At 46.1% G+C, this 24695-nt stretch overlaps 1 protein-coding gene across 1 annotated transcript in view; it reads right to left on the bottom strand.

Annotated features, from left to right (window-relative positions):
* The window catches only part of patj (PATJ crumbs cell polarity complex component), a 272303-nt gene extending 248166 nt beyond the window's left edge, over window positions 1-24137 (bottom strand). The window contains exons 1-5 of the mRNA XM_056276027.1: window positions 24099-24137; window positions 22344-22522; window positions 10425-10607; window positions 9660-9799; window positions 7971-8151 (exon numbers count right to left, since the gene is read on the bottom strand). Of these exons, the coding sequence (XP_056132002.1) occupies window positions 7971-8151; window positions 9660-9799; window positions 10425-10607; window positions 22344-22522; window positions 24099-24120 (705 nt within the window). The 5' untranslated portion in view covers window positions 24121-24137. The remainder of the gene's footprint in view (window positions 1-7970; window positions 8152-9659; window positions 9800-10424; window positions 10608-22343; window positions 22523-24098) is intronic.
* Between the last annotated feature and the right edge of the window lie 558 nt (window positions 24138-24695).

Consider the following 24695-nt stretch of genomic DNA (forward strand, 5'->3'; position numbering starts at 1 on the left):
AAGATGGATTCTCAAGAACAAATCATAAATTCTGATACAAGACCCTGATCAGGTTCCAGGGTAGAGCCTTGAGCTCTCTCTCTCACACACACACACACGCACGCACACACACACACATGCACACCTCATGAATAACTCTGTAATGGGAGGTAGTTGTGGTTATTAAGGCTATGATCTGATAGAAGAGACTGTTCCAGTGTAACTCACTACCTCTGGAATACCAAGGGAAGCCTGAAGGTAGTCTTCTAGCATCCTGTAAACAAAAGTCTTGCAGAAATAAGCCAGTTGCACAATACATCTGTAATTCTAAGTAGAACTGACTGAGTACAATCTAGTGTAGTAAGCATGTATGGTGTAGCTGCGTTAACAGGTTTCATTACAAAATGCTTGACACTGATATCAGGTAAAAACCACATAGGCACACACTGTTCTGATTATGGGTGATTCTATCATCAGGGATGTCAGGTCCAGCAGGGCTGCAACACGCTGCTTTCCAGGTGCCAAGGTAAATCACATTCTGGCAGAACGTCCTATTTCGCTATCTTAGTAAATCTCTGTTAAGAAAGTTGTCGTTCATGTTGGCACAAATGACATTCCATGGCAGCAGTTGGAGCTTTTAAAATCTGATTTTACATGTCTTTTTAACTTTCTAAAGCTTCGTAAGAAGGAAGATTTCATCTCCAAGTTGCCTAACACCTGAGGTATTAGAAATTATCAGCTGCTCTCTTCAGACAGGTATATTTCCTGCAGCACTTAAGGCAGCTGACATTAAACCACTTCTGAACAAGAGCAACCTTGATGCAACAGTTAATACCAACTATAGGCCCATCTCCAATTTACCATTCCTCAGCAAAATACTTAGAAAAAACAGTTTATTCTCAGCTTAATAACTATTTACCATCAAACAACCTTCTAGTCGTTTATCAGTAAGGTTTTTCGATCTGAGCATAGGACAGAAACAGCACTTATCAAAGTTGTGAATGATCTGCATATGAACACAGATTCTAATAAATGATCTTTTCTTGTACACCTGGATCTCAGTGCCGCCTCTGAAACTGTTGACCATGATATTTTACTAGAGAGATTAGAAAAATGGGTCGGCCTCTCTGGCCCGGTTCTCAACTGATTCAGAACCTACCAACAGGACAGGCAGTTCTTTGTGTCCATTGGAGGCTTTGCCTCGGACAAAGTGGGTATAATGTGTGGGGTACCCCAAGGTTCAATTGTTGGACCACTACTGTTTAATCTCTATACGCTCCCACTTGCACATGTTATACAGAAACACAATTATCATAATTATGCAGATGACTCACAACTGTACATATCCCTATTTCCTGATGACCTAGATCCCATACACTCCCTAACTCTGTGTATTGATGATATTAATCGATGGATGTCAGAGAACTTTTTACAACTGAACAATGACAAAACAGAAATACTCGTTTTTGGTGCGAAGACTCGGAGACAGAGAATTGCAGCTCATCTCAGCTCTGAAATCTGGGTGTAATCATAGACGGGGATCTAAATTTTAAGAGCCACATCAATCATCTCACAAGATCAGCCTTCTACTATCTTAAAAACATTTCAAAACTAAAGAGCTTTCATCTTGATGCATGCTCAGTAATCCAGGTAAGAAAATCAAATAAGGTTGAATCAGTTCATCTGGACACAACGATTACTGACAGATCTGTCTGTCAATAACCATTGTATTCAGATGAACTGATTCAACCATATTTGATGAAGGGCTTTCTCTCAAAATCAGACTGAGAAATTAATCCATGCATTTATAACAAGTAGACCAGACTACTGTAATGGACTATTCAACCGGCCTCCCAAAATCAGTTGTACGCCAACGACAGTTAATTCAAAATGCGGCTGCGCATGTTCTGACCAGAACTAAAAAGTATGAACACATTACACCTGTTCTTATATCTCTGCGTTGGCTCCCCGTTAAACTAGGATTGATTTTAAAGTTCTGTTACTTGTACACAAAGATCTAAATGGCCTCGCACCTAAAGACATGCTAATTACTTCCAAACCAGCAAGAACCCTTAGGTCCAAAGGCAGTGGTCTTCTAACCATCCCTCATACTAACTCTAACCCAGGGGAAGCTGCCTTTTGTATTCACACACCAGGTAGACGGAACGCCCTGTCTGAGGACCTGAGAGAGGCCCCCCCCCCACTGAACACTTTTAAAAGCAGGTTAAAAACCTTACTTTTCACAACAGCCTCTGGCTCAGTTCTTGGTTTGTGTGTGTGTGTGTTTTGTATATTGTGATATTTGTCTATTCTGCTCTGATTCCTGTATAACTGCACCTGTTGATGTGCATATTTATTTTCTACATTTGCACGTTTATGATTGTGTTGTGATTGCATTGTCATGTTATGTAAAGCACATTGTGTTACCCTGTGTATGAAATGTGCTATATGAATAAGGTTTGACTCGACTAACAATAGCAAATAGCACAAGAGGAGGGTGAAAGCGACTTGTTTATTACCAGGCAGGCAGCTACCTCCACGGCTCACTAACTCCTGCCTCGGGTGTGATCAATAGACTTCTGTTCAGTGTGTCATTAGGAGTGATTCCTTACAATTAAACTCCAAGCTGCATTAAACTCATCTTTTCTCTCCTGTCCTGTAAATAAATTGGGTCAAAAGCGGGGCCCAGAGGCCAGATTAAAGGGCTACTAGTGCAATTTCAGGCTTATACAAGAAAGCCACACGAGGCTCGGTGCACCATGATAAGGCCTCCTGATAAGAGTGTGTCGAGCGGGCCGAGGTGCTGTAAAGTGAGAGGAGGAATGCTAGGAGACAACATCAGCACACCCTAATCAGCCCATTAAAGATGGAGGCAGGCCCGGCACCGGGACCTTACTCCAAAAAAGGTTAATATTTTCTCAGCTTCTCCTGATAAGCAGAAATGTTGGCAGAGGCTGGAAACCGCTTGTTTTTACAAAGGACTTAATCCGCTGAGAGTGTAGGTAGGTGTGAGTGTGAGCTATGGGGGGGGGGGGGGTGACCTTGGCGTTTTGATGGACGGGTGGCTTGGGGCCAGGGGAGGGTTTTCAAACAGTGTCTGTTACTAGTTAACCAACTGGTTTGCCATTTTCATCTGTTTTAACTGTACTTGACTGGGTTGTGTCCTCAGAGCAGCGGTGGTTTTACCAGGCCCTTGGGATTCTTTAGTCACTAAATCTGGGAGCTTTTTTCCCCGTGTTGTGTCAGTATTTAATCATTTTTAGATGTGCAATAAATAAAGTCTTAAGTCCTAAGGGCGTTCCCTGCCACACTGTCTTAATATATGGTGGAATAAAACGGGCTTAATAGCCGACGCAGTGCAGCCATCTTGGACTTTTTGATTTATATGTTTTTCTGGGACTTCCTGAAGCAGTGTCTCTGTGATGACTGCTACAGAAACAGGAGAGGCCCTCGCCAGCCAACACACCAACACTCAGCTGCTGAAGTGGAGGGGATCAGGGCCGTCTGACTCCAGCTGGGAACAGCATGCTGTCTGCGGGTGACGGATAGTTAACCACGGCAGGGGAAACTAGCCTAAAATCCCATCCAGAGCCACGTTTTTCCCTGCCCGGTGCTCCATTAAAGGCGACCTCAACAGAAACGGGAGATGAATAAAAGAAAAGCAGGCTGGATTGTGGGCTCGGTATGCAGGACGTGGCCCCGGTCCCAGGCAGGAGAACAGAGTATTGCTGTGTTGATAATGACCCCACAACAGAGCGGGGCAGAATCATTACAGCACCTACTCTGATCCTCCTGTTCTCACAGTGTGTGACAACGTGCTTTCCCTGCTCGCCGTGTGAACAGACTCCTAACGAGGGTTCGTTTGGTTATTTAATTAATGCAGCACAGCAGAGAGGGAGCGCCGGGTTGTTACAGTGCAGGGAGTAATGGCGTGTGTCACCCGCTACGCTGACCCCCCTCGTGTAGCTCCAGTCCTCATCCAGACAATCCATAGCGGTAGTGACAGTGTGAGTCCACATGAAGGCAGAAGCAGGTCTAGTAACTGGCTTCATTACAGGACACCTGACGCCAAGAGTAAAAGAGAAAAGGCTGAAGTATTTGGCAGATGAGAGATTCAGCAGTAAAATGGATCCACTGTGAAAATTTAAGCAAAAAAGTGTGTAAAGTGTGTCTTGGTGTAGCATCAAGCTAGCAACTCGCTCCCCTTTAAAGTCTCTCTACCTCTCTGTCTTTTAAAAGTCTCTCTCTCTCCATCTCATCCTGTCGACAGTCATTGATTGTTCTTCCACTCACACTTAAATACATATTGTCAGGAACGATCTTGCAAGTGAAGCACTAACTTGATTTCGTATTGGCTTTAAGGGCATAAAAATCAGGCAGTCAATGTCAACAGTCTTCATGCTAGCCACTTGCTAGAAACACAAACGTCACATCAGCTAAGGGGCGGGGCCTGAAAGTGAGCTCTAGCTTTGATTGACGACCTCTCTGTAACAGACCAGCGCTGACGGTTTTGAGTGACAGCCAGGTTGCTGAATAACGTAAAGAGCTCTGTGCGTGTGTGTGTGTGTGTCCACAACGATGTTCAGGTATCTGCAGCTATGAAGTTTCATCAACATGCGGCTCTAAAATTAAATTCATGTAGTTTTCAGTGAAGACAGGGTGGCATGGTGGCGCAGTGGTTAGTGCAGTCGCCTCACAGCAAGAAGGTCCTGGGTTTGAGCCCCGGGGTAGTCCAACCTTCTGAGTGGAGTTTCCATGTTCTCCCCGTGTCTGCATGGGTTTCTTCCGGGGGCTCCGGTTTCCTCCCACAGTCCAAAGACATGCAGGTCAGGTGAATCGGCCGTACTACATTGCCCCCTAAGTGTGAACGTGTGTGTGTGTGTGGGCCCTGTGATGGCCTGGAGGCCTGTCCAAGGTGTCTCCCTGCCTGCTGCCCAGTGACTGCTGGGATAGGCTCCAGCATCCCCGTGACCCTGAGAGCAGGATAAGTGGTTTGGATAACGGATGGATAGTTTTCACTGAAGACAGTTTCCTAAAGTTGTTACAGAATGATTGACAGCAACCATTAAAGGGATCGCAGTTAACGTAAGACACTGATTGATAGAATCAAAGAACCTCTAAAGAATGGATTCTCTAAATTCAGGAGAAATTAAATACCTTCCTCTATTCTTCCATTTTCCAGTTTGCAGGTATTTTGTGTTTACTGTGGCAAATGATGTTGTGTTCTACCGACAGTAAATGTACAAGGCCCAGACACACCAAACCAACTAGCGGCAACGAAGGCCGACTGTTGCGTCGCCTCACATCGCCTGCCGTCTGGGCCAAAAGTAGCACTTGAACACACCGCAAAGACTACAGCCGGCGGCCAACTAGCCTGTACGTTCTGCACTGATTTGCTCAGCTGAACAGCCAGTCAGAGTGATCTCTCTCACCAATGGGCTCCGCCCATTCAACATGCTGAACCAACCAAAAAGCTGCCGACAGGGGTCCGACTAGTGCCGACGGTGTGGGACACACCGCAAAAACTAGGGTCACAGACTCTTACTGATGGCCCGACATTGGCTGACCGGTGTGTCAAGACCTTAAGATGCCGTTTCTTTCTCACTGCAGTGCGTTTGGGTCAATGTCTCAGTGCCTTTCCATTAATGACAGAAAAACTGAGACGTACACATTTACACTAGAACATGACAGCACTAAGACAGAAACTGAGGGTAGAGTCATGTCTGTAGTAATCAAAATGGCCACTTTATTCATTGTGATGGTACCAAATCAAGTACAGAATCAATACGCTGAAATCTTCTTCTTTCGGCTTGTTCCGTTTCTCAGTGGCTTTTTGCCCTCTGTAGCTTTCTGTCTGACGCAGCCTTCTCCCGCAGTCCAATCCTCCTCATGTCCTCCTCTATCTGGTCTCTCCAGCTTTTCCTTGGCCTCCTTTTTCTTTTACAGCTATTTCCAGGTCCAACACCTTCTTTCCTATATAGTCTATGCCTCCTCTCTGGACATGTCCAAACCATCTCAATCTTGTCTCTCAACTTCCCATCCATTCCTCTGATCTTGAAAGTAGCTCTCACTTCTTCATTTCACTTCCGGTCTTTTCTAGTCACTCCCAAGGACCAACGCAGCATGTTCATCTCTGCTACCTGTCATGTAGATTCTACCTCTCCGCAGTTGTCACTGCTTCCATCCCACAGAGCCCGGCAGGGCTGACCATTCATTTGTATACTTTGCCCTTTATCCTCGACGGCATTCTTTTGTCGCAAAGTACTCCAGCTACCTTTCCCCATGAATTCCACCCGGATTGTGTCCTTTTCTTGACTTCCTTCTTACCACCACCTTCAGTCCGTATTGTCGATCCTAAGTACTTGAATTCGTTAACTTCTGGGACATCTTCTCCTCCTAAGGTCCATCCTGGGCTTTCGACTTGCTTATTTATACACAGGTACTCAGTCTTTGTTCTGCTCATCTTTAGTCCTCTAATCTCTAGCGCTTCTCTCTAATCTTCAAGATCTCTCTCCAACCTTTCATTGTCCTCGTTTGCTAGCATAATGTCATCAGCAAACATCATGCTGCATGGTGGCTCTTTCTTAAGATGTTCCTTGAGGCTGTCCATCAGTATCACAAACAGGATAGGGCTCAATGTTGATTCTTGATGCAATCCTATCTTTATCTCAAACTCACTTGTTGTTCCCACTGCACATCGAACTACAGTCTTACAGTCTTTGTACATCTCCTGAATTATGCTGATGTAATTTTCTGCCACTCCCTTCGCTCTCAGACAATACCACAACTGCTCTCTCAGTACTCTGTCATATGCCTTCTCCAAATCAATAAATACGCAGTGCAATTCTTTCTGTCCTACAACGTATTTTCCAGCTAAGGTCCTGAGGACAAATATAGCATCTGTGGTACTTCTTCCAGGCATGAATCCAAATTGTTCTTTCCCTATAGTCACTTCCTTCCTAAGTCTCACTTCAATCCCTCTCTCTCATAACTTCATTGTATGTCCCATCAATTCTATCTCTCTGTAGTTGTTGCAACTTTGAGCATCACCTTTTTTCTTGCAAATTGGTACCACTATGCTCTTTCTCCATTCATCTCGCATTTTCCAAGTCTGTATTATGTTGCTGAAGTGTCTAATCAGGAATTCTATGCCAGTATCACCTAAGTATTTCCAGACTTCTGCTGGTATATTGTCCAGTCCTGCAGCTTTTCCATCTTTCATTCATTGCAACGCTTTTATCACCTCAACCCTTGTAATCTCTGCCACATCTTCTTCGTTCCTTGGTGGTTCCTCTGTCCTTCTTTCTCTGCTATTCTCTTCATTCATTTGGTGACTGAAATAATCCCTCCATCTCTGTAAAATATCCTCATCTTTTGAAAGTACTCTTCTATCTGTGTCCTTGATCAGTTTTACTTGTTCAACATCCTTGCTTGCTCCGTCTCTCTGTTTTGTACAGGTCCCCATATGCTCTTGCCCTTTTAATCACTCCCACTCTCTTAGTTTCTTTCCTAGCTTTCTTGCATTCATTCTTGTTTTGCTCATTCTCATTTTTGTACAGCTTCACTTTGGCCAACTTTTTCTTCTTTATGCAGTGCTGCACTACTTCCTCCCATCACCAACTTTCCTGTCCCTTCTTTTTACCCCTTTAAGATTCTCCTAACGCTCGCCTGCCTGCTTCCCTTAGTCCGTCTGCTGTTCTATCCCAATCTGGTGGCAATCTATCTCCCAACAGCTCTCTTACCTTCATCCTAAAGCTTTCTCTACAAGGTTCCTCTTTGATCTGAAATGATTTGAGAAATTATCCATACCATCAAGACATGCAAACGAGTCTGATTCTGTGTGTTTTCTAATTGGTTAAACTTCGACAGGTGTGCTCTCTGGTATTATGTCATTCTCTTCTAATTTGGCTCTCTGTAGAACCGCACTGTTGCTTTAAAATAAGATCTCTGATATCTGTGATCCTCTGGACTGGTCTCCAGTGAGGTCTTACCATGTTGATGGGCGTGGTAACTGGCGGTGATGGAGCATGTGAGCGGTCCCTTGCCACCACCAGCTCCACCTTGTCGCCGGGCTGCTGCAGCAGAGCCAGCGCCTGCTGCTGGCCTGCTGCCGGCTCCAGAGGAACGCCATTAATCACCAGGATCTGGTCCCTTTCCTGTAGACGACTGTCCCTACAGCACAGACACAAAACAACAATCTAGCAACTGTCAACCCATCCATTAACATAGAAAACAAACCAACATTAACCCACCCTTTAACAGGATAACAACACTCCAACATTAACCCACAAAAATATAAAATCCAAGAGTTTTGACAGAATATCTTCTTTCCAATATTTATTGGACAAATATTGGAATTTATTGGCATTTTAGTCAGCCTAATTACTTCTTACTGGCATTCTTAATCCTTCTTGTTTAACACTAGAACGACCGGGATTTCACTCCTATCTAAAATGACCATGGGCGGTCAAAATGACGGCCGGTTTTTAAACTTTATATTCTGTCAAGATAAATACCCAATTGAGATATTAACGCATTACATGTGTTAGTGTGTCTGTTAAGACACTAACTGACACCAAAATTAACATTTTAACAACTTTAATACTATTTTTCAAACAGTTTAAAATGGCCACTGTCCAACGCCTGTAAATACTGCAACACCTTGTGGTAGTCATGGTGCATCTGTAGCGGCGTCTGTAACCAGACATGGTGGACATCGTCACACATCAAGTGTAGACTATTTCTCTGCACTGGAGGGCGCTAGTGTGTTTCTAGGACACAGCAACGAACTTCACAAAGGAAATGACGCGACCAACACACGTCATAAATAGTGATGTGACGCGCATGATAACGTGCAAATTACGAGCCGTATTTTTTAACCGCTCATGGTCGTTTTAGGTCGATCGTATAACTTTTTTGCGCAATTGATCTAAAACTAATTTTAACGCAAATATATGCAATTTTAGGAGCATCCAGGGAGTGGCAGGTCTATGTCTTTTTCTTTCTTTCTTTTTTTTTTAACAGTTATTAAACTTTGAAAATCCAAATCTGTCAAAATGATGGCCTTGGTCGTTCTAGTGTTAAACCAGATGCTACTGCTAACTACAGGCTAGCGCGTTGGTTTGTACCTAGCAGCTTCTGTTAAATTCAATGACAATGGAAAATGTAATTTTTCGAACACAGGAAAACGAATGGGTTATTCTTCCCAACAACAATTATTATTTCCACACAGACACAGTATTAAATAGGGAACTGGAGATGATAAGAGTACAGGTGTTACATGAATAGCTGGATTATGATGTAAAACTCTTAATTAGGAGTACAGGTGTTACATGAATAGTCTGATTATGATGTAAAACTCTTAATTAGGAGTATAGGTGTTACATGAATAGTTGAATTATGATGTAAAACTCTTAATTAGGAGTACAGGTGTTACATGAACAGTTGGATGGGTGTTTGAGATCTTAAGAAATACAGTGCTAGCAGTCAAAGTAGTAGTTCTTTTAGTAGTAGCAGTACTAACAGTAGTAGCAGTTGTAAATACAATAGCAAAACTAAGAGAGCAGTAGTAGCAGCAGCAGCAGTAGTAGTGATAGTAACAATAGAAACAGCAGTAGTTCTACTAGCAGTAGCAGTAATAGTAATAGTGATATTAATAGTAAAATATTAGTAGTATATACTTGTGAGCCGGGCCTCCAGGCTGGATGTGTGTTATGAAGACTCCTTGACCTGACGGACCCTCAGGCTTCAGACCCACAACACTGAAACCCAGACCACCAGAGGCAGGCCTGGATAGTACAATAGTGTCCGTTGGTCGACCCTACACACACACACACACACACACACACACACACACACACACACACACACACACACACACACACACACACACACACACATACACACCCCGAGTCTGTTAAGGGCCTGGAGGGTGGGTTAAAACAAACAGATCAGGATGTAGTCTGGATTTTTGTGGTTCTGGACTCTCTCTCTCGGCGTGACAGTGCTGAAACAGAACCATTAGAATCAGATTGGGAACCAGCAACTCCCACTTTTTTTTAACTTGTGTTCAACATTATTTTTGAAAAGAACAGTTTATTGGCAAACTTTTTTTCTATATTTACAAATGATTTATAATTTCAGGCTTTAGTGAAATTTGATTTCCAAACAGAAGCTGTTTTCCTAGCTGACGTAGGAACCATCTGGATCTTTTGACCTTTTTAGACTGGAACTGATCTCAAATGACCAGAACCACATAAAGCTTTGGTCCGTCCTGATTTCAGGGCAGCTTGTGGTTTACTGATGGAAGAGTTCACACTATATGTGAGAAGATATGGTGGAACTGCTCTTCTCACACTAGACCAGTAACCCATCATGAAGAGCCAACACCTGCAAGAAAACCATGAACATCCAACACATCTGTGGTCTTTGTGTGTGCCACCCACCTTGGCTGCAGAGAGGATCCATCTCTGGAGTTGCTCGGGGGACAGGGGGGCGGAGCCATTGGCAGACAGGTGGGACTGGGTGGACAGGGCCAGGCTGCTCGCCGGCTGACTGGCACTCACTATCAGCTGACCCCTCCTTGAGAAACTGTAATCACTGCAGGCATCAGCTGGCATACTGCTCAGCTGGGGGGGGGGGGGTGAGAGAGAGGGAGAGAGAGAGGGAGAGAGAGAGCTTATTCTGTTGTCGCCAACCACAGAGGGTCTTCAACATAACCCGACCATCTAGGAACAACACTGCCATCACGTTGCCTGGGTCCAGACCTTTGAATCCGTCCACTCCACCGAGCTGACTGATTCTGGTGGTCTGGCTTCATGACATAAAACAGCGGTTTCTCGGTTAAAAAGGCGAGTATCCACCGAACCCCAGGGGAGGGACTCGTGATAAGCCAATCAGCGTCACAGGCAGGACTAACACTGTTGTCAAGCGCCTGTTGATATGGGAGAATTACCCCGACATCCCGGAAACGTTCACGTAATGGCCTCTCTTTCGTGTTTGGGCTCCTGAATAATAGTCTTGAATTTAATATGGCCCCCGGGATTCACAAATTGACTTTACATAGCCGGCATCTCTTCTCAATATCGCCCGACATCGTAGTTTGTTTTTATTTCGCTCCGCTCCACTCTTAAAACTCTGGCGAAACCAGTATGTTGTCATGGCTACGCATCAGCGTCGCCGTAAAAAGACGATGGATTGAGGCGGACACATTGGTCTCCGGTGATTGGCTAGGGAGAACCGAATCGCCCTCCCCCACGGAAATCGGTTAGAGGTGAGGCAACGTCAGCGTGACGGTGGAAACGAGTGTAACCAGCTGACAACTCTGTGTGATAGCAGGCCAGCCACACTGGGCTCTGGAGGCACACTTCAACAAAACCTAAAACCTCCCTCCATCCACCATCCCAACCGCTTATCCTGCTCTCAGGGGCGCAGGATGCTGGGGCCTATCCCAGCAGTCACTGGGCCGCAGGCGGGGAGACACCCTGGACAGGCCGCCAGGCCACCACACAGGGCCCACACACACACACACACACACACACACACACACACACACACACACACACCTAGGGACAATCTAGTATGGCCGAGTCACCTGACCTACGTGTCTTTGAGTCACCTGACCTACATGTCTTTGAGTCACCTGACCTACAGGTCTTTGAGTCACCTGACCTACAGGTCTTTGAGTCACCTGACCTACATGGGTTTGAGTTACCTGGCCTACAGGTCTTTGAGTCACCTGACCTACATGTCTTTGAGTCACCTGACCTACATGGGTTTGAGTCACCTGACCTACATGTCTTTGAGTCACCTGACCTACAGGTCTTTGAGTCACCTGACCTACATGTCTTTGAGTCACCTGACCTACATGGGTTTGAGTCACCTGACCTACAGGTCTTTGAGTCACCTGACCTACATGTCTTTGAGTCACCTGACCTACATGGGTTTGAGTCACCTGACCTACAGGTCTTTGAGTCACCTGACCTACATGTCTTTGAGTCACCTGACCTACAGGTCTTTGAGTCACCTGACCTACAGGTCTTTGAGTCACCTGACCTACATGGGTTTGAGTTACCTGGCCTACAGGTCTTTGAGTCACCTGACCTACATGTCTTTGAGTCACCTGACCTACATGGGTTTGAGTCACCTGACCTACAGGTCTTTGAGTCACCTGACCTACAGGTCTTTGAGTCACCTGACCTACAGGTCTTTGAGTCACCTGACCTACATGTCTTTGAGTCACCTGACCTACAGGTCTTTGAGTCACCTGACCTACATGTCTTTGGACTGTGGGAGGAAACCGGAGCCCCCGCAGGAAACCCACACAGACACAGGGAGAACATGTAAACTCCACACAGAGGACGACCTGGGACGACCCCCAAGGTTGGACTACCCCGGGGCTCGAACCCAGGACCTTCTTGCTGTGAGGCGACCGCGCTAACCACTGGGCCACCGTGCTGCCCTCTTTTGCTTATGTATTTTTTGTTAATTCTTCCTTTTCTTTTGTCCATCTAATTTGTGGCTGTTACTTGTTTATGTTGTTAGTTTTTGCTATGGTTTAATTTAATTCATGTTGTTTCGCGTGGCATGCCAGGTGAGGTGGGGGACTCTGTATGGGCCTGTCTGGAGGGTAGGTGAGCAGTGGGGGGGGGGGTTGTAGTTGTTGGTCCATTGTTTGGTTGGTTTGTGTTTGAAAATTGAAAATAAACTTTGTTTAAAAAAATAATAATTTCCCATTAGTTACAACCCCTGACCTATGAAAATCTGCCCCCCCCCCGAATCTGACCGAACTACCAACTGATCTCTGCTCACTCTGCACCTGTGAGCGCTCATGGTGTCAGTGGGAAGCTAATATGGAGCTAAACTGGCAAACACAAATGATGACAACTCAAGAACAAAGAGCAGGCCGCAGGACCACCCCCGATGAGCTGCACTGCTCTGTGAAAACACCCGACATAACGCAGCCACCGGACTAGCTGAACAACAGTCAAACAGAAATGAACTGCCGGGTGTCCGGGTGGCGTGGTGGTCTACTCTGTTGCCTACCAACATGGGAGTCGGCGGTTCGAATCCCCGTGTTACCTCCGGCTTGGTCGGACGTCCCTACAGACACAATTGGCCGTGTCTGCGGGTGGGAAGCCGGATGCGGGTGTGTGTACTGGTCACTGCACTAGCGCCTCCTCTGGTTGGTCGGGACGCCTGTTCAGGGGGGAGGGGGAACTGGGGGGAATAGCGTGATCCTCCCCCTGGTGAAACTCCTCACTGTCAGGTGAAAAGAAGCGGCTGGTGACTCCACATGTATGGAGGAGGCATGTGGTAGTCTGCAGCCCCCCCCCCCCGGATCAGCAGAGGGGGTGGAGCAGAGACCGGGACGGCTCAGAAGAGTGGGGTAATTGGCCGGGTACAATTGGGGGGGAAAAGGGGAAACATTTTTCCAAAAAAGAAAGAGAGAGATGAAGTGCCCCTTCGGATGACTGGGCCACAGAGGCTGATTACGACGTGTTGTGTTGCAGCAGAGCCACAAATCGCACTGAACGGGTCCAATTTTTATCTCCTGGCAACCTTCTACTGACTAATATACTTGTGTATAGTAAAAGTGAAGCGCTCCCTGTCTTTCTCTCCCTCTGAAGGAGTCTCTCCCCTCACCCCTTCTGTCCCTCCCTGTGTGTCTCTCCCCCATATCTCTGTCACTCATGTTCTCCCACCTGCAGAACTGAGTGAATGAGTGTGTGTGTGTGTGTGTGTTTCTCTTTCTGTAGCCTCTCTCTCCCCCTCTCCATCCCTCCTCCCTCTGGGTGTGTGTGTCCCCTCTCTTTGTCTCTCCCTCCTAGGAGAGAGAGAGAGAATATAAAGCTTCAGGTATGGACTTTGTGCTGATCAGGCTCTGTAAGTAGCCTGCTATATCGCTCTATTTCTGTGGTTGTGGACTTTGTTTGGGGCTTCACAAGTGAAGTCGTCAGTTTTATTGGTATCGCCCAATATCACAAATGTGCCTCAGGGGGCTTTACAGCAACGCAACATCCTGTCCTAAGCCCCTCGCATCGGATAAGGAGCAACTCCCTAAACAAAAACCTTCAACAGGGAGAAAAAATAGGAGGAAAGCTCAGGGAGAGCAACAGAGGAGGATCTCTCTCCCAAGACGCACAACATGACCTGATGTTGGGTTTACGCAATTTACACAATACAACGTTGAAAGAGGATAAAACAATCATAATGGAATTATAAATATATGAAGAATATGATGAGGATGCCGCCAAGCGGCGTCCAGACGCCACCGGAACAGCCCAAGAACCGAGCCACGCGACCAGCATCACCATGTCACAAAAAAAAGTCACACATCTAAGTGAGAGGATATAACATTAAAACAGGATAACAAAATTATATGGCTTTATAAAATATATAAAAAGAAACTGTGATGAGGGGGATGCCAAACAGTGTCCAGGTAGCAGCCACCATCATCATGGAGACCTGGGAGGAGGTCAGACTGCACGTGCACACAAGGGAGACTCACATCACACCATTCACATACACAGAAGAAGAGAAAGGAGAAGACATCATTCGGAGAGAGAGAAAAGACACGAGAGAAGAGAACAGTTTGCAATAGTCAGTAATCTATACTCTGTAATCTGTACTCTATAACCTCTTCGGTAGAAAGGTGCTCGGTAAATTCATTGAGACAACAACATCAATGAACCTTGGGCTGATGGACTGTCTGTAGCCTAGGCTACTACAGGGACAATAGAGGCATTTGAATTGCCAGGGGTGATTCGAAGATACATCCCTAGGATGTGCTGGGACACATCCTCAGTGATGTTTCCTGAGGTCCTCGGGTGTTTTGGGTCTTTCAACATCATACACCCTCGCTAAGGCAACCCAGCTAGGGTTGATCAGACCCTGGCTTGTGTCCCAGCAGCATTGGCCCACAGATCACTCCTCCTGATCCAAAACCATCTGGAGGCCCTCTCTGCAGCCTCTATGGTAGACTTGATGGCTTTCCTCTTTGCAGCCCCAGTGATGCCAAGCAGAATATAGACCTTGCACAGTGAGCGTTCAGCAAAGCCTCTTCGAGGACAGCAACGTACACATTTTGGACAGAGAAGATAGATGGTTTGAAAGAGGGGTGAAGGAAGCCATCTATGCGAAACTGGAAAAACCATCCCTCAACAGAGGAGGAGGTCTGGGACACCACCTATCTCCCACTTACAATGCCGTCCTTTCATCTCTACCCAGGAGACTCAAGAAGCCTAGTCTCCAAGAACAACAGGCGCTCACTAACGGCTCCAACGAGTCTCATGACCACTGAACAATGAAGTCGAAACTAACACCTCCAACGACCGTCGCTGCTAAACAAATGCAAATCAATAGCTCCAATAACGACGGGCGCAGCCAAACATCGGTACACAAAAGAGCCACTCATATCTATGGCTCTGTTAGCGATGGGCGTTGGTAAACATCGGGACACAAAGAGCCATGGACATCTATAGCTCTGACAACGACTCATAGAGGATAAATTCTGAGTCTCATCACCAGCCAGTCAGACTAGCTTGGTCTAGTCAGAAAGGCAGAACTGAGGAAGCCTCTTGGATGAGAGGCGAAACGTCTTCACGGTTATATACCAAGTCCAGTTGCCCTTGATTCAACTCTTTTGGATGATCCTACTTATCAGGAAGAACAATGTGTCTGCTATAATAATTACATAGAAATTCTCTGACGCTAAACATGGCGTACCTCAGGGCTCAGATCTTGGCCCTCTACTTTTCTCTCTTTATATTTCACTTCTTGGCCAAATTATATGCAGTCATGGAACAAATTTTCATTGCTATGCGGCTGATACTCAGCTGTATGTGCCTATAAGGGCTGATGATCATACTCAAATGACTAAATTAGAGGCCTGCTTGGCTACTGTGAAAAATTGGATGGTGCTAAATTTCCTGCTTTTAAATTCAGATAAAACTGAGATGCTAGTCACTGGCCCTGCTAGACATACACAACAATTTGATCAAGTAACAATAATGATCAACAACTCTGTGATTTGACAAAGTGTGGCAGCCAAAAGTCTTTGTGTTACATTTGATCCCAGCCTTTCCTTTAATAAGCACATTAAAGAAATCACCAAGACTGCCTTTTTTCACTTACGTTGGCTCCCTATCCATTCCTATCAGACTTCAAGGTATATCTGCTGACTTATAAAATCCTAAATGGGCTGGCCCCATCTTACCTGTCTGATCTCCTTAAACTGTACATTTCATCTTGAGCTCTTCGCTCTCAAAATACAGGGCTCCTGTGTGTACCCAAGTTAAAAAGAAGTCAGCCGATGGCAGCAGGGCCTTTTCCTATCGGGCCCCGTTCTTGTCGAATAACCTGCCTGCTGCCATCAGACAATCAGAGTCTGTTGAGTCCTTTAAATCTAAACTTACAACTTATTTTTTTCTTTAGCCTACAATTAGTTGCCTTTGAGTTGAGTGCTTCACAACCTGTACTGCATGGAGGGTTGGTTTCTGTCTCAATGAATTTACCAAGCACTGTTCTGCCCACGAGATTATAGAGTATAGATTACAGAGTATAGATTATTGACTATTGCGAACTGTTCTCTTCACTCATATGTGTTTTCTCTCTCTGAATGATGTCTTCTCCTTTCTCTTCTTGTGTGTGTGTGAATGGTGTGATGTGAGCCTCTCTTGTGTGCATGTGTAGTCTGTCCTCCTTCTATGTCCACATGGTGATGGTGGCCACATGGCTCAGGTCCTAGGCTGTTCCGGTGACATCTGGACACTGCTTGGCATCCTCCTCATCATCATGTTCTTCATATATCTTATAATTCCATTATAATTGTGTTATCCTCTTTAAATGTTGTATTCTGTAAATTATGTACACACAACATCCACTGCAGGTCTGTCTGTCTTGGGAGAGAGATCCCTCCTCTGCTGCTCTACATGAGGTTTCTTCCTATTTTATGTCCCTTTTAAAGGTTGTTTTTTCTTCTTTTTTTTAGGGAGTTGTTGCTTATCCAGTGTGAGGGTCTAAGGACAAGATGTTGTGTTGGTGTAAAGCCCCCTGAGGCATACCTGTAATTTGTGATAATGGGCTATACAAATAAAATTGACTTGACTTGAGAAAGTGAGGGCAGCTATGAAGAGGATGAAGAGTGGAAAGGCAGTTGGTCCTGATGACATACCTGTGGAGGCATGGAGATGTTTAGGAGAGATGGCAGTGGGGTTTTTAACTAGATTGTTTAACACAATCTTGGAAAGTGAGAGGATGCCTGAGGAGTGGAGAAGAAGCATACTGGTACCGATTTTCAAGAACAAGGGTGATGTGCAGAACTGCAGCAACTACAGAGGTATAAAGTTGATCAGCCACAGCATGAAGATATGGGAAAGAGTAATAGAAGCTAGGTTAAGAGGAGGAGAGGTGATGGTCAGCAGCAGCATGAAGATATGGGAAAGAGTAACAGAAGCTAGGTTAAGAGGAGGAGAGGTGGTGATCAGCGAGCAGCAGTATGGTTTCAGAGAACCACAGATGTGGTGTTTGCTTTAAGAATGTTGATGGAGAAGGTCAGACGGAGTTGGTCTTTAGAGAAAGCATATGACAGGGTGCCGAGAGAGGAGGTGTGGTATTGTATGAGGAAGTCGGGAGTTGCAGAGAAGTATGTAGGAGTGGTGCAGGATATGTATGAGGGAAGTGTGACAGTGGTGAGGTGTGTGGTAGGAATGACGGATGTGTTGATGCAGAGGACAGGAAGCGATGGAAACGGATGATCCACTATTTACTATTACTACTGTTATTATTACAAAATTTACTATAAACATTACACATTAATTTCTATTATTTTTACAACTGTTACCACCACTGTTGCAATCATTATTAACGCCACAATTATTACTTTTATTGCAAGTCTTACTACTACTCTTTTTACTACCATTTTCAATACTACCATAATTGCGGTTATTGCTATTTAAAACTCAGGAACTGAAAAACATAAGGGGTGGGAAGTGAAGAATTCCCCTCCTGTAAGTCTCAAGAAGCATTTTACTCATTTGAGTCTCGAGTCCGATCCCGACAGTAAGGTCCCCTCGCTCTCTGCAGAACGTGGGCGACCAAGGGAAGGAAACCGACTTGATCCAGTGTGACAGGGGTGAACTCTCCATGTGGTGTCAGGCGAGCACCACAGTGGTCCGGCAAGTAAAGAGAGTCAAAAATCAGGGGTCAAACGAGAGTCCGGACTTGGTTAATAGAAATGATGTGATGTATTCACAGTGGAATGTTCTGGTTTGTTTAGAGATCCTAACAATGACATGGTGAGATGGATCAGTGAAGACAGTTTGCAGAAACTTTGTCCATTTGAGCCAAAAACTCACGACAATAAATCCCGTGCTGCTACTCCTGTCAACTTTTCTCCTCTGTCATCAGTTAGCATGCTAAATGCAACCACAACGGCCTGCTCTGGACCCACAATGCATTGCACTCATGGACTAAATTGCTCATTTTCATATCTCGACTGAATAATGAACTTGGTATTAAGCGAGCTGAGACAGACCAGACCAAAGACAACGCAGCGAACATCATCATTCTGATCTGGACTTTTTAAAGACAACAGTAGGTGAAAATGCCCTGCCTGTTTTAATCTGTCAGACACAGAGGAATGCCGGTGAACAGGCCCTCTGCCAACAGCCTCAGGTGTTAGTACTACTACACTGTATATCCGGAGAGCGAGAGCGAGAGAGAGAGAGAGAGAGAGAGAGAGAGAGAGAGAGAGAGAGAGAGAGAGAGAGAGAGAGACATGAAGTGGTGCCCTTATATGCAAGGACATCATCTGCAAAAAAAAAAAGTATAAAAAAATGAAGCAAGGGGGCTGGAGGGTATGAGAGGAGGGGGGGGGAATCAATAGGCTGCTCTGCAGCACTCTCTCTCTCTCTCTCTCTCTCTCTCACTCTCTCTCTCTCTCTCTCCTCCAGCTCTGAGCAGGTAATGTATTAATGACCTTTACACTCACATTGTGGAAACTTATCAGTCTACTGCTTATTTAGGCTGGGCTGACGGAGCAGGATCCAGAGCCATTTCATCAATACAGCCTCGACAAGGCCGTTAGTCAAACCAAGACCCGAGATATTATAGCTTGATACCACATTGAGAGAGAGTGAGAGAGAGAGCGAGACAGACAGACCGAAAGACGGAGGGGAGGGGAGACCTCCTCCCTGTTTCATATGCCCTCATGCAGTTTCCATCGATGTCTTCATAGACACCGGCTTGACCTTCGCAGCACTTAGAGTATCAGGACCAGCGCTGGTTCGAGCCATTATCTTAATTTGGCTGGTGGATTGTTTATAGGGACGGCCCGACGTCAATACAGGCTGGTCCTGAATACAGATGCGGCGGCAGATGGGATTAAACGTCTCCGTTTTAGATGGAATGACAGGTGAGAGTGTCAGCGCACCCACACCTGATAGGCTTTCAGCAGGGGGGCGGGTCGTGTGCGTCCGTGTGTGTGCGAGGAAACGTGTTTGACAAGTCTTCGCACACCGCTCGCTGGCTTGTTCATTTTATCTTGCAGGGCTCCTACAGTGATGCGCAGGTTGGATAACGTCCCGTCACTTCTGTCACCCTGACATAGACTTCACTCCAACCGTCTAATGAGTAAACACCACCATGGAAAGCAACACGTTCACAGCTGAGGTACTAAGACGACAAAACTACACACACCATGAGTTCGCCGTCGTGGTTTAGTCACCGTGGACGCCACGCGTCCGAATTACTGCCTGAGAAGAAAAAACCATTTCTGCAAAGCTTCCAGGAGCTGCTTGAACAGCGCCTCCAGCAGGTCTGAGACAAAACAGGCTTCACACAACTCAGTCCAACCCAGCAGGTTCATAGGCCCTCATAGGCCCGGGACCGTGAGCCCGACGCCACACGCCAAGCACCACACACAGGCTGGCTGCTCCACACCGAGACTCATCTGTACAGCAGCTCATCTGGACACAAGGCTTACTGACACACACGTCCCGCCACTCATCCGAGGCCCCCTTCCCACTGCATGGGACCGCCCCCGTTCTACTCTACTCTACTCTACTCTACTCTACTCTACTCTACTCTACTCGCTTTCCCACTGCATGGTACCGCCCCCGTTCTACTCTACTCTACTCCACTCTACTCACTTTCCCACTGCATGGTACCGCCTCCGTTCTACTCTACTCTACTCCACTCTACTCACTTTCCCACTGCATGGGACCGCCCCCGTTCTACTCTACTCTACTCTACTCTACTCGCTTTCCCACTGCATGGTACCGCCCCCGTTCTACTCTACTCTACTCCACTCTACTCACTTTCCCACTGCATGGTACCGCCCCCGTTCTACTCTACTCTACTCTACTCTACTCTACTCGCTTTCCCACTGCATGGTACCGCCCCCGTTCTACTCTACTCTACTCCACTCTACTCGCTTTCCCACTGCATGGTACCGCCCCCGTTCTACTCTACTCTACTCTACTCCACTCTACTCACTTTCCCACTGCATGGTACCACCTCCATTCTTCTCTACTCTACTCTACTCACTTTCCCACTGCATGGTACCGCCTCCGTTCTACTCTACTCTACTCCACTCTACTCACTTTCCCACTGCATGGGACCGCCTCCATTCTACTCTACTCTACTCTACTCGCTTTCCCACTGCATGGTACCGCCCCCGTTCTACTCTACTCTACTCTACTCTACTCGCTTTCCCACTGCATGGGACCGCCCCCGTTCTACTCTACTCTACTCTACTCTACTCTACTCTACTCGCTTTCCCACTGCATGGTACCGCCTCCGTTCTACTCTACTCTACTCCACGCTACTCACTTTCCCACTGCATGGTACCGCCCCCGTTCTACTCTACTCTACTCTACTCTACTCGCTTTCCCACTGCATGGTACCGCCTCCATTCTACTCTACTCACTTTCCCACTGCATGGTACCGCCTCTACTCTACTCTACTCTACTCTACTCTACTCCACTCTACTCACTTTCCCACTGCATGGTACCGCCTCCACTCCACTCCACTCTACTCTACTCACTTTCCCACTGCATGGTACCGCCTCCACTCCACTCTACTCTACTCTACCCCATTCTACTCTACTCTACTGTACTCTACTCACTTTCCCACTGCATGGTACTGCCTCGACTCTGCTCCACTCTGCTCTACTTGCTTTCCCACTGCATGGTACCGCCTCCATTCTACTCCACTCCGCTCTACTCCACTCCGCTCTACTCCACTCTACTCTACTCTACTCTACTCACTTTCCCACTGCATGGTACCACCTCCATCGAGGTTCCAAGTTCGCTGAGCCGAAACTAAAAGGTGACATGAAAATACCACTATAAATAAATAAATAAAATAACAGATAAAATCCACCCACACCACCACTCCTACACACTTCTCTGCCACTCCCGTTTTTGTTTTTAATATTTATCGTGTGTTATTTGAAATAACTCATGATAAATAAAAACAAATAACTTACTTGTTTTTATGTGGCGCTGCGGTCCTTGTGAAACGTAACTTCGTTCCCTTACATGTATGAGACATGCATACAAGAACATGACAAATAAAAGCAGTCTAAGATCCAAATATAAATACATATATGTATATTTATTTAAATATAGATAAAATCTTATAAAATAAATAAATAAAAATATTAAAATTTAAATATAAATAGAATATAAACAAAAATACAACTAACATTTATTTATTGAAATATAAATAAATCTGATCACTGATTGGTCAGAGAGAAATTGAACAGCTCTGTTTATAACCAGGAAAAGCTAAACGCCAGTCTTATGAAACTCGTATTATAGTTGATAATCCATCCATGTAAAACATGATGTGTTGTCAGTGAATCTCTTCGTGACACTAATATTGTTCATGTGAACACACACTTAGAGCTGGTCTTGTTGATCTTTTTGAAAATAAAACACTGGTGTGGGGCGCTGGTAGACAAGGGAGGAAAACTAGTCAACACGCCCACAAATGACCAGCGGGGCTTCGCCGTGAGGGGATACTATCTGCAGTGGAAGACCAAAACCCAAAAAGTAAAGTGAATAGAGTCGAACAAAGTAGAGTCGAGTTGGACCAGTTCCATGCAGTGGAAAAGGGGCATAAGTGACCTGTCAGTGTCAACTGACTGCAGGTGTCCCCACCCTCATAAACTATACAGTGGTATATAATAAACAATATTGGGGCATAACGACCCAAACCAACGACCGGTTTCATCACTCATTTTGTAAACACACTAATTATTTGGGGCTTGATCATTAGGTGATGAGGCCTCGTCTCTCGGGGGTGTTCGGGAATGTTTGCCGTAAGGCTGCGGTTTAAGCTGAGGTTGTGTGGCTGACCTGGTCTTTCAGCTGTTTGATGGAGTGTTGCAGGGTGAGGATGTGGCCCAGCAGGGGGCTCTGTAGGGTCTCTCTAAAGGCCCCCAGGATCTCGCTGTGGCTCAATTCCTCCCTCTGGACAAGCTTGGCCTGCAGGCGTTCCAGGGCCCCCAAGACCTGCTGGCGATCTGCTGTGGACACTGGGGCACCACACACACACACACACACACACACACACACACACACACACAGAGGAAAAGAAGTGATTTTTTTTTCTTTTGTGGATTTTTCTCCCCGATTGTATTTTTTGGCCAATTGCCCCACTCTTCTGAGCCGTCCCGGTCTCTGCTCCACCCCCTCTGCTGATCCAGGGAGGGCTGCAGACTACCACATGCCTCCTCCCATACATGTGGAGTCACCAGCCACTTCTTTTCACCTGACAGTGAGGAGTTTCACCAGGGGGGCGTAGCGCGTGGGAGGATCACGCTATTCCCCCCAGTTCCCCCTCCCCCCTGAACAGGCACCCCGACTGACCAGAGGAGGCGCTAGTGCAGCGACCAGGACACATACCCACGTCCGGCTTCCCATCCGCAGACACCCCATCAAGCCAGAGGTAACACGGGGATTCGAACCGGCGAGCCGGCAAGACAATAGACCGCTACGCTACCTGAGTGCCAGAAGTGATTTTCAACTCGCGTTGATATGTGTACATGCATGCACAACGTACAAAAGCACAAAGTAAGTGTAGATAATAGAAAGTAGGCATGTAGGGTAGAAGAGACCTGCACCAACAGACCCACGCTCATGTACTCCCAGCCAAGCTCTTAACATACGATGGCAGGGACAGCTGGTATAAATGGGCTAAGGGGATTAAGCCCTCTCTATCTTTTACAATAAAGATGAGAAAGTTATTGTTAAAATAAAAAAACAACTTTAGAACAGATTGTTTTAAATTCTGGTGGGACCTAGACCAGCAACAGCACCACATAGGTACAAGAAAAACACAGGCCATATCTAGATGGGCTTATTTTCTACCACCCGAACACAGTAGCACCAGCTTCCATTCATCTTCGTAGTGAGTGAGTGACAGGCGTCATGCCACGCCCCCTTGATTTGCTGATCGTTGGGGCTAAAATCATTCAGCGCTCAGGCCGCTGGCTTTTGACCAATGACAGCAGACGTACAGAGTGACGGTACGTACGGTGAGGCGCTACTTGTACGAGAGTGCGGGCGTTAGCATGAACGAGGTGGAGTATTTACTTTCTCATCCACTTTCTTCAATGTGTTTGGAAGTGAAGAGACTGGGGACACATTGTCCAAACAATGTCCAAATAACACAACAGGACAAACGACAAAATCAGAAGTTGTGTGTTACTTGATGTCAACGAAAGGACTGGCTAAGGGCTAGTGTAGCTAAGAATTCACTTGTCAGTTTCCCATGCTAGCTTTCTGGGGGAGAGACACGGCGGGGACCCAACAAGGAATTGTGGATTTGAAACATTCGTCCGACAAAATTAGGAAGTGAGAGAGAGAGAGAGAGAGAGAGAGAGAGTTTTGTGGCATCAGGGGATTCTGGGTACTTCTCCGTGGTGTTGTTATAGAGCACGTTCTATATCACGGTATACAGCATGGTTGCTGTAACTTGGTACGTGGGATGTGATGCTGCCGTGCAGCATGCAGCATGATGGGTCTGATGCATCGGTTAGCCCACCCACCCAACATCACCACCAGCCGTCACTCTCAGCACTCAGGGATGTGTGGATGTACGACTGATACCTGCAGGGACATTTTCATACATGGTCCTCCCTCGCTCTGGTTTTCTGGATCTATCTGTAGACAGAGAGAAGAACAAAAGCAAGAATCATTTCCAGCTAAGGGACACCTGCACATTTGTCTAAGATTCCATCAGCCCATCAAGAACAGCCGTCTTCCCTTCAAATTCCACATGGATTCTGCAGGATCTGTGTGATGGGCAGGGCTGGGTGGTGATGCAGCTGTTCACCAGGTCAGCGTGTCTGAGTGACCTGCTGCACTACACTGCAGCACTAGGTACTAACATGTATTTCACTGTAGACGTCTGTATTTAAGCGTGTACTAACCACACACACATAAACACATGTCTTAATCTAAAAAGGTGTGCTGCTTGATGCTGTTTTCAGAGGGCAAAAGATATATTTCTATATGATTCCATTTGCATTTTTATTTTACTGGAAATGTGTTTGAGTTGATCTCCTCTTTTAATGCAACCATTTCACATTGTAGAGTTCTTCTCACGTGACCCACACCTTGTCTGAAAGAGATATGATTCATCAGTAATTAACATAAAGTGACCCAGACACTGAGGATGCACAAGCCCGGGCCAGTCCCAGATAA

Source organism: Lampris incognitus, chromosome 3 (genome assembly GCF_029633865.1).
Source record: "Lampris incognitus isolate fLamInc1 chromosome 3, fLamInc1.hap2, whole genome shotgun sequence".
NCBI lineage: Eukaryota > Metazoa > Chordata > Actinopteri > Lampriformes > Lampridae > Lampris > Lampris incognitus.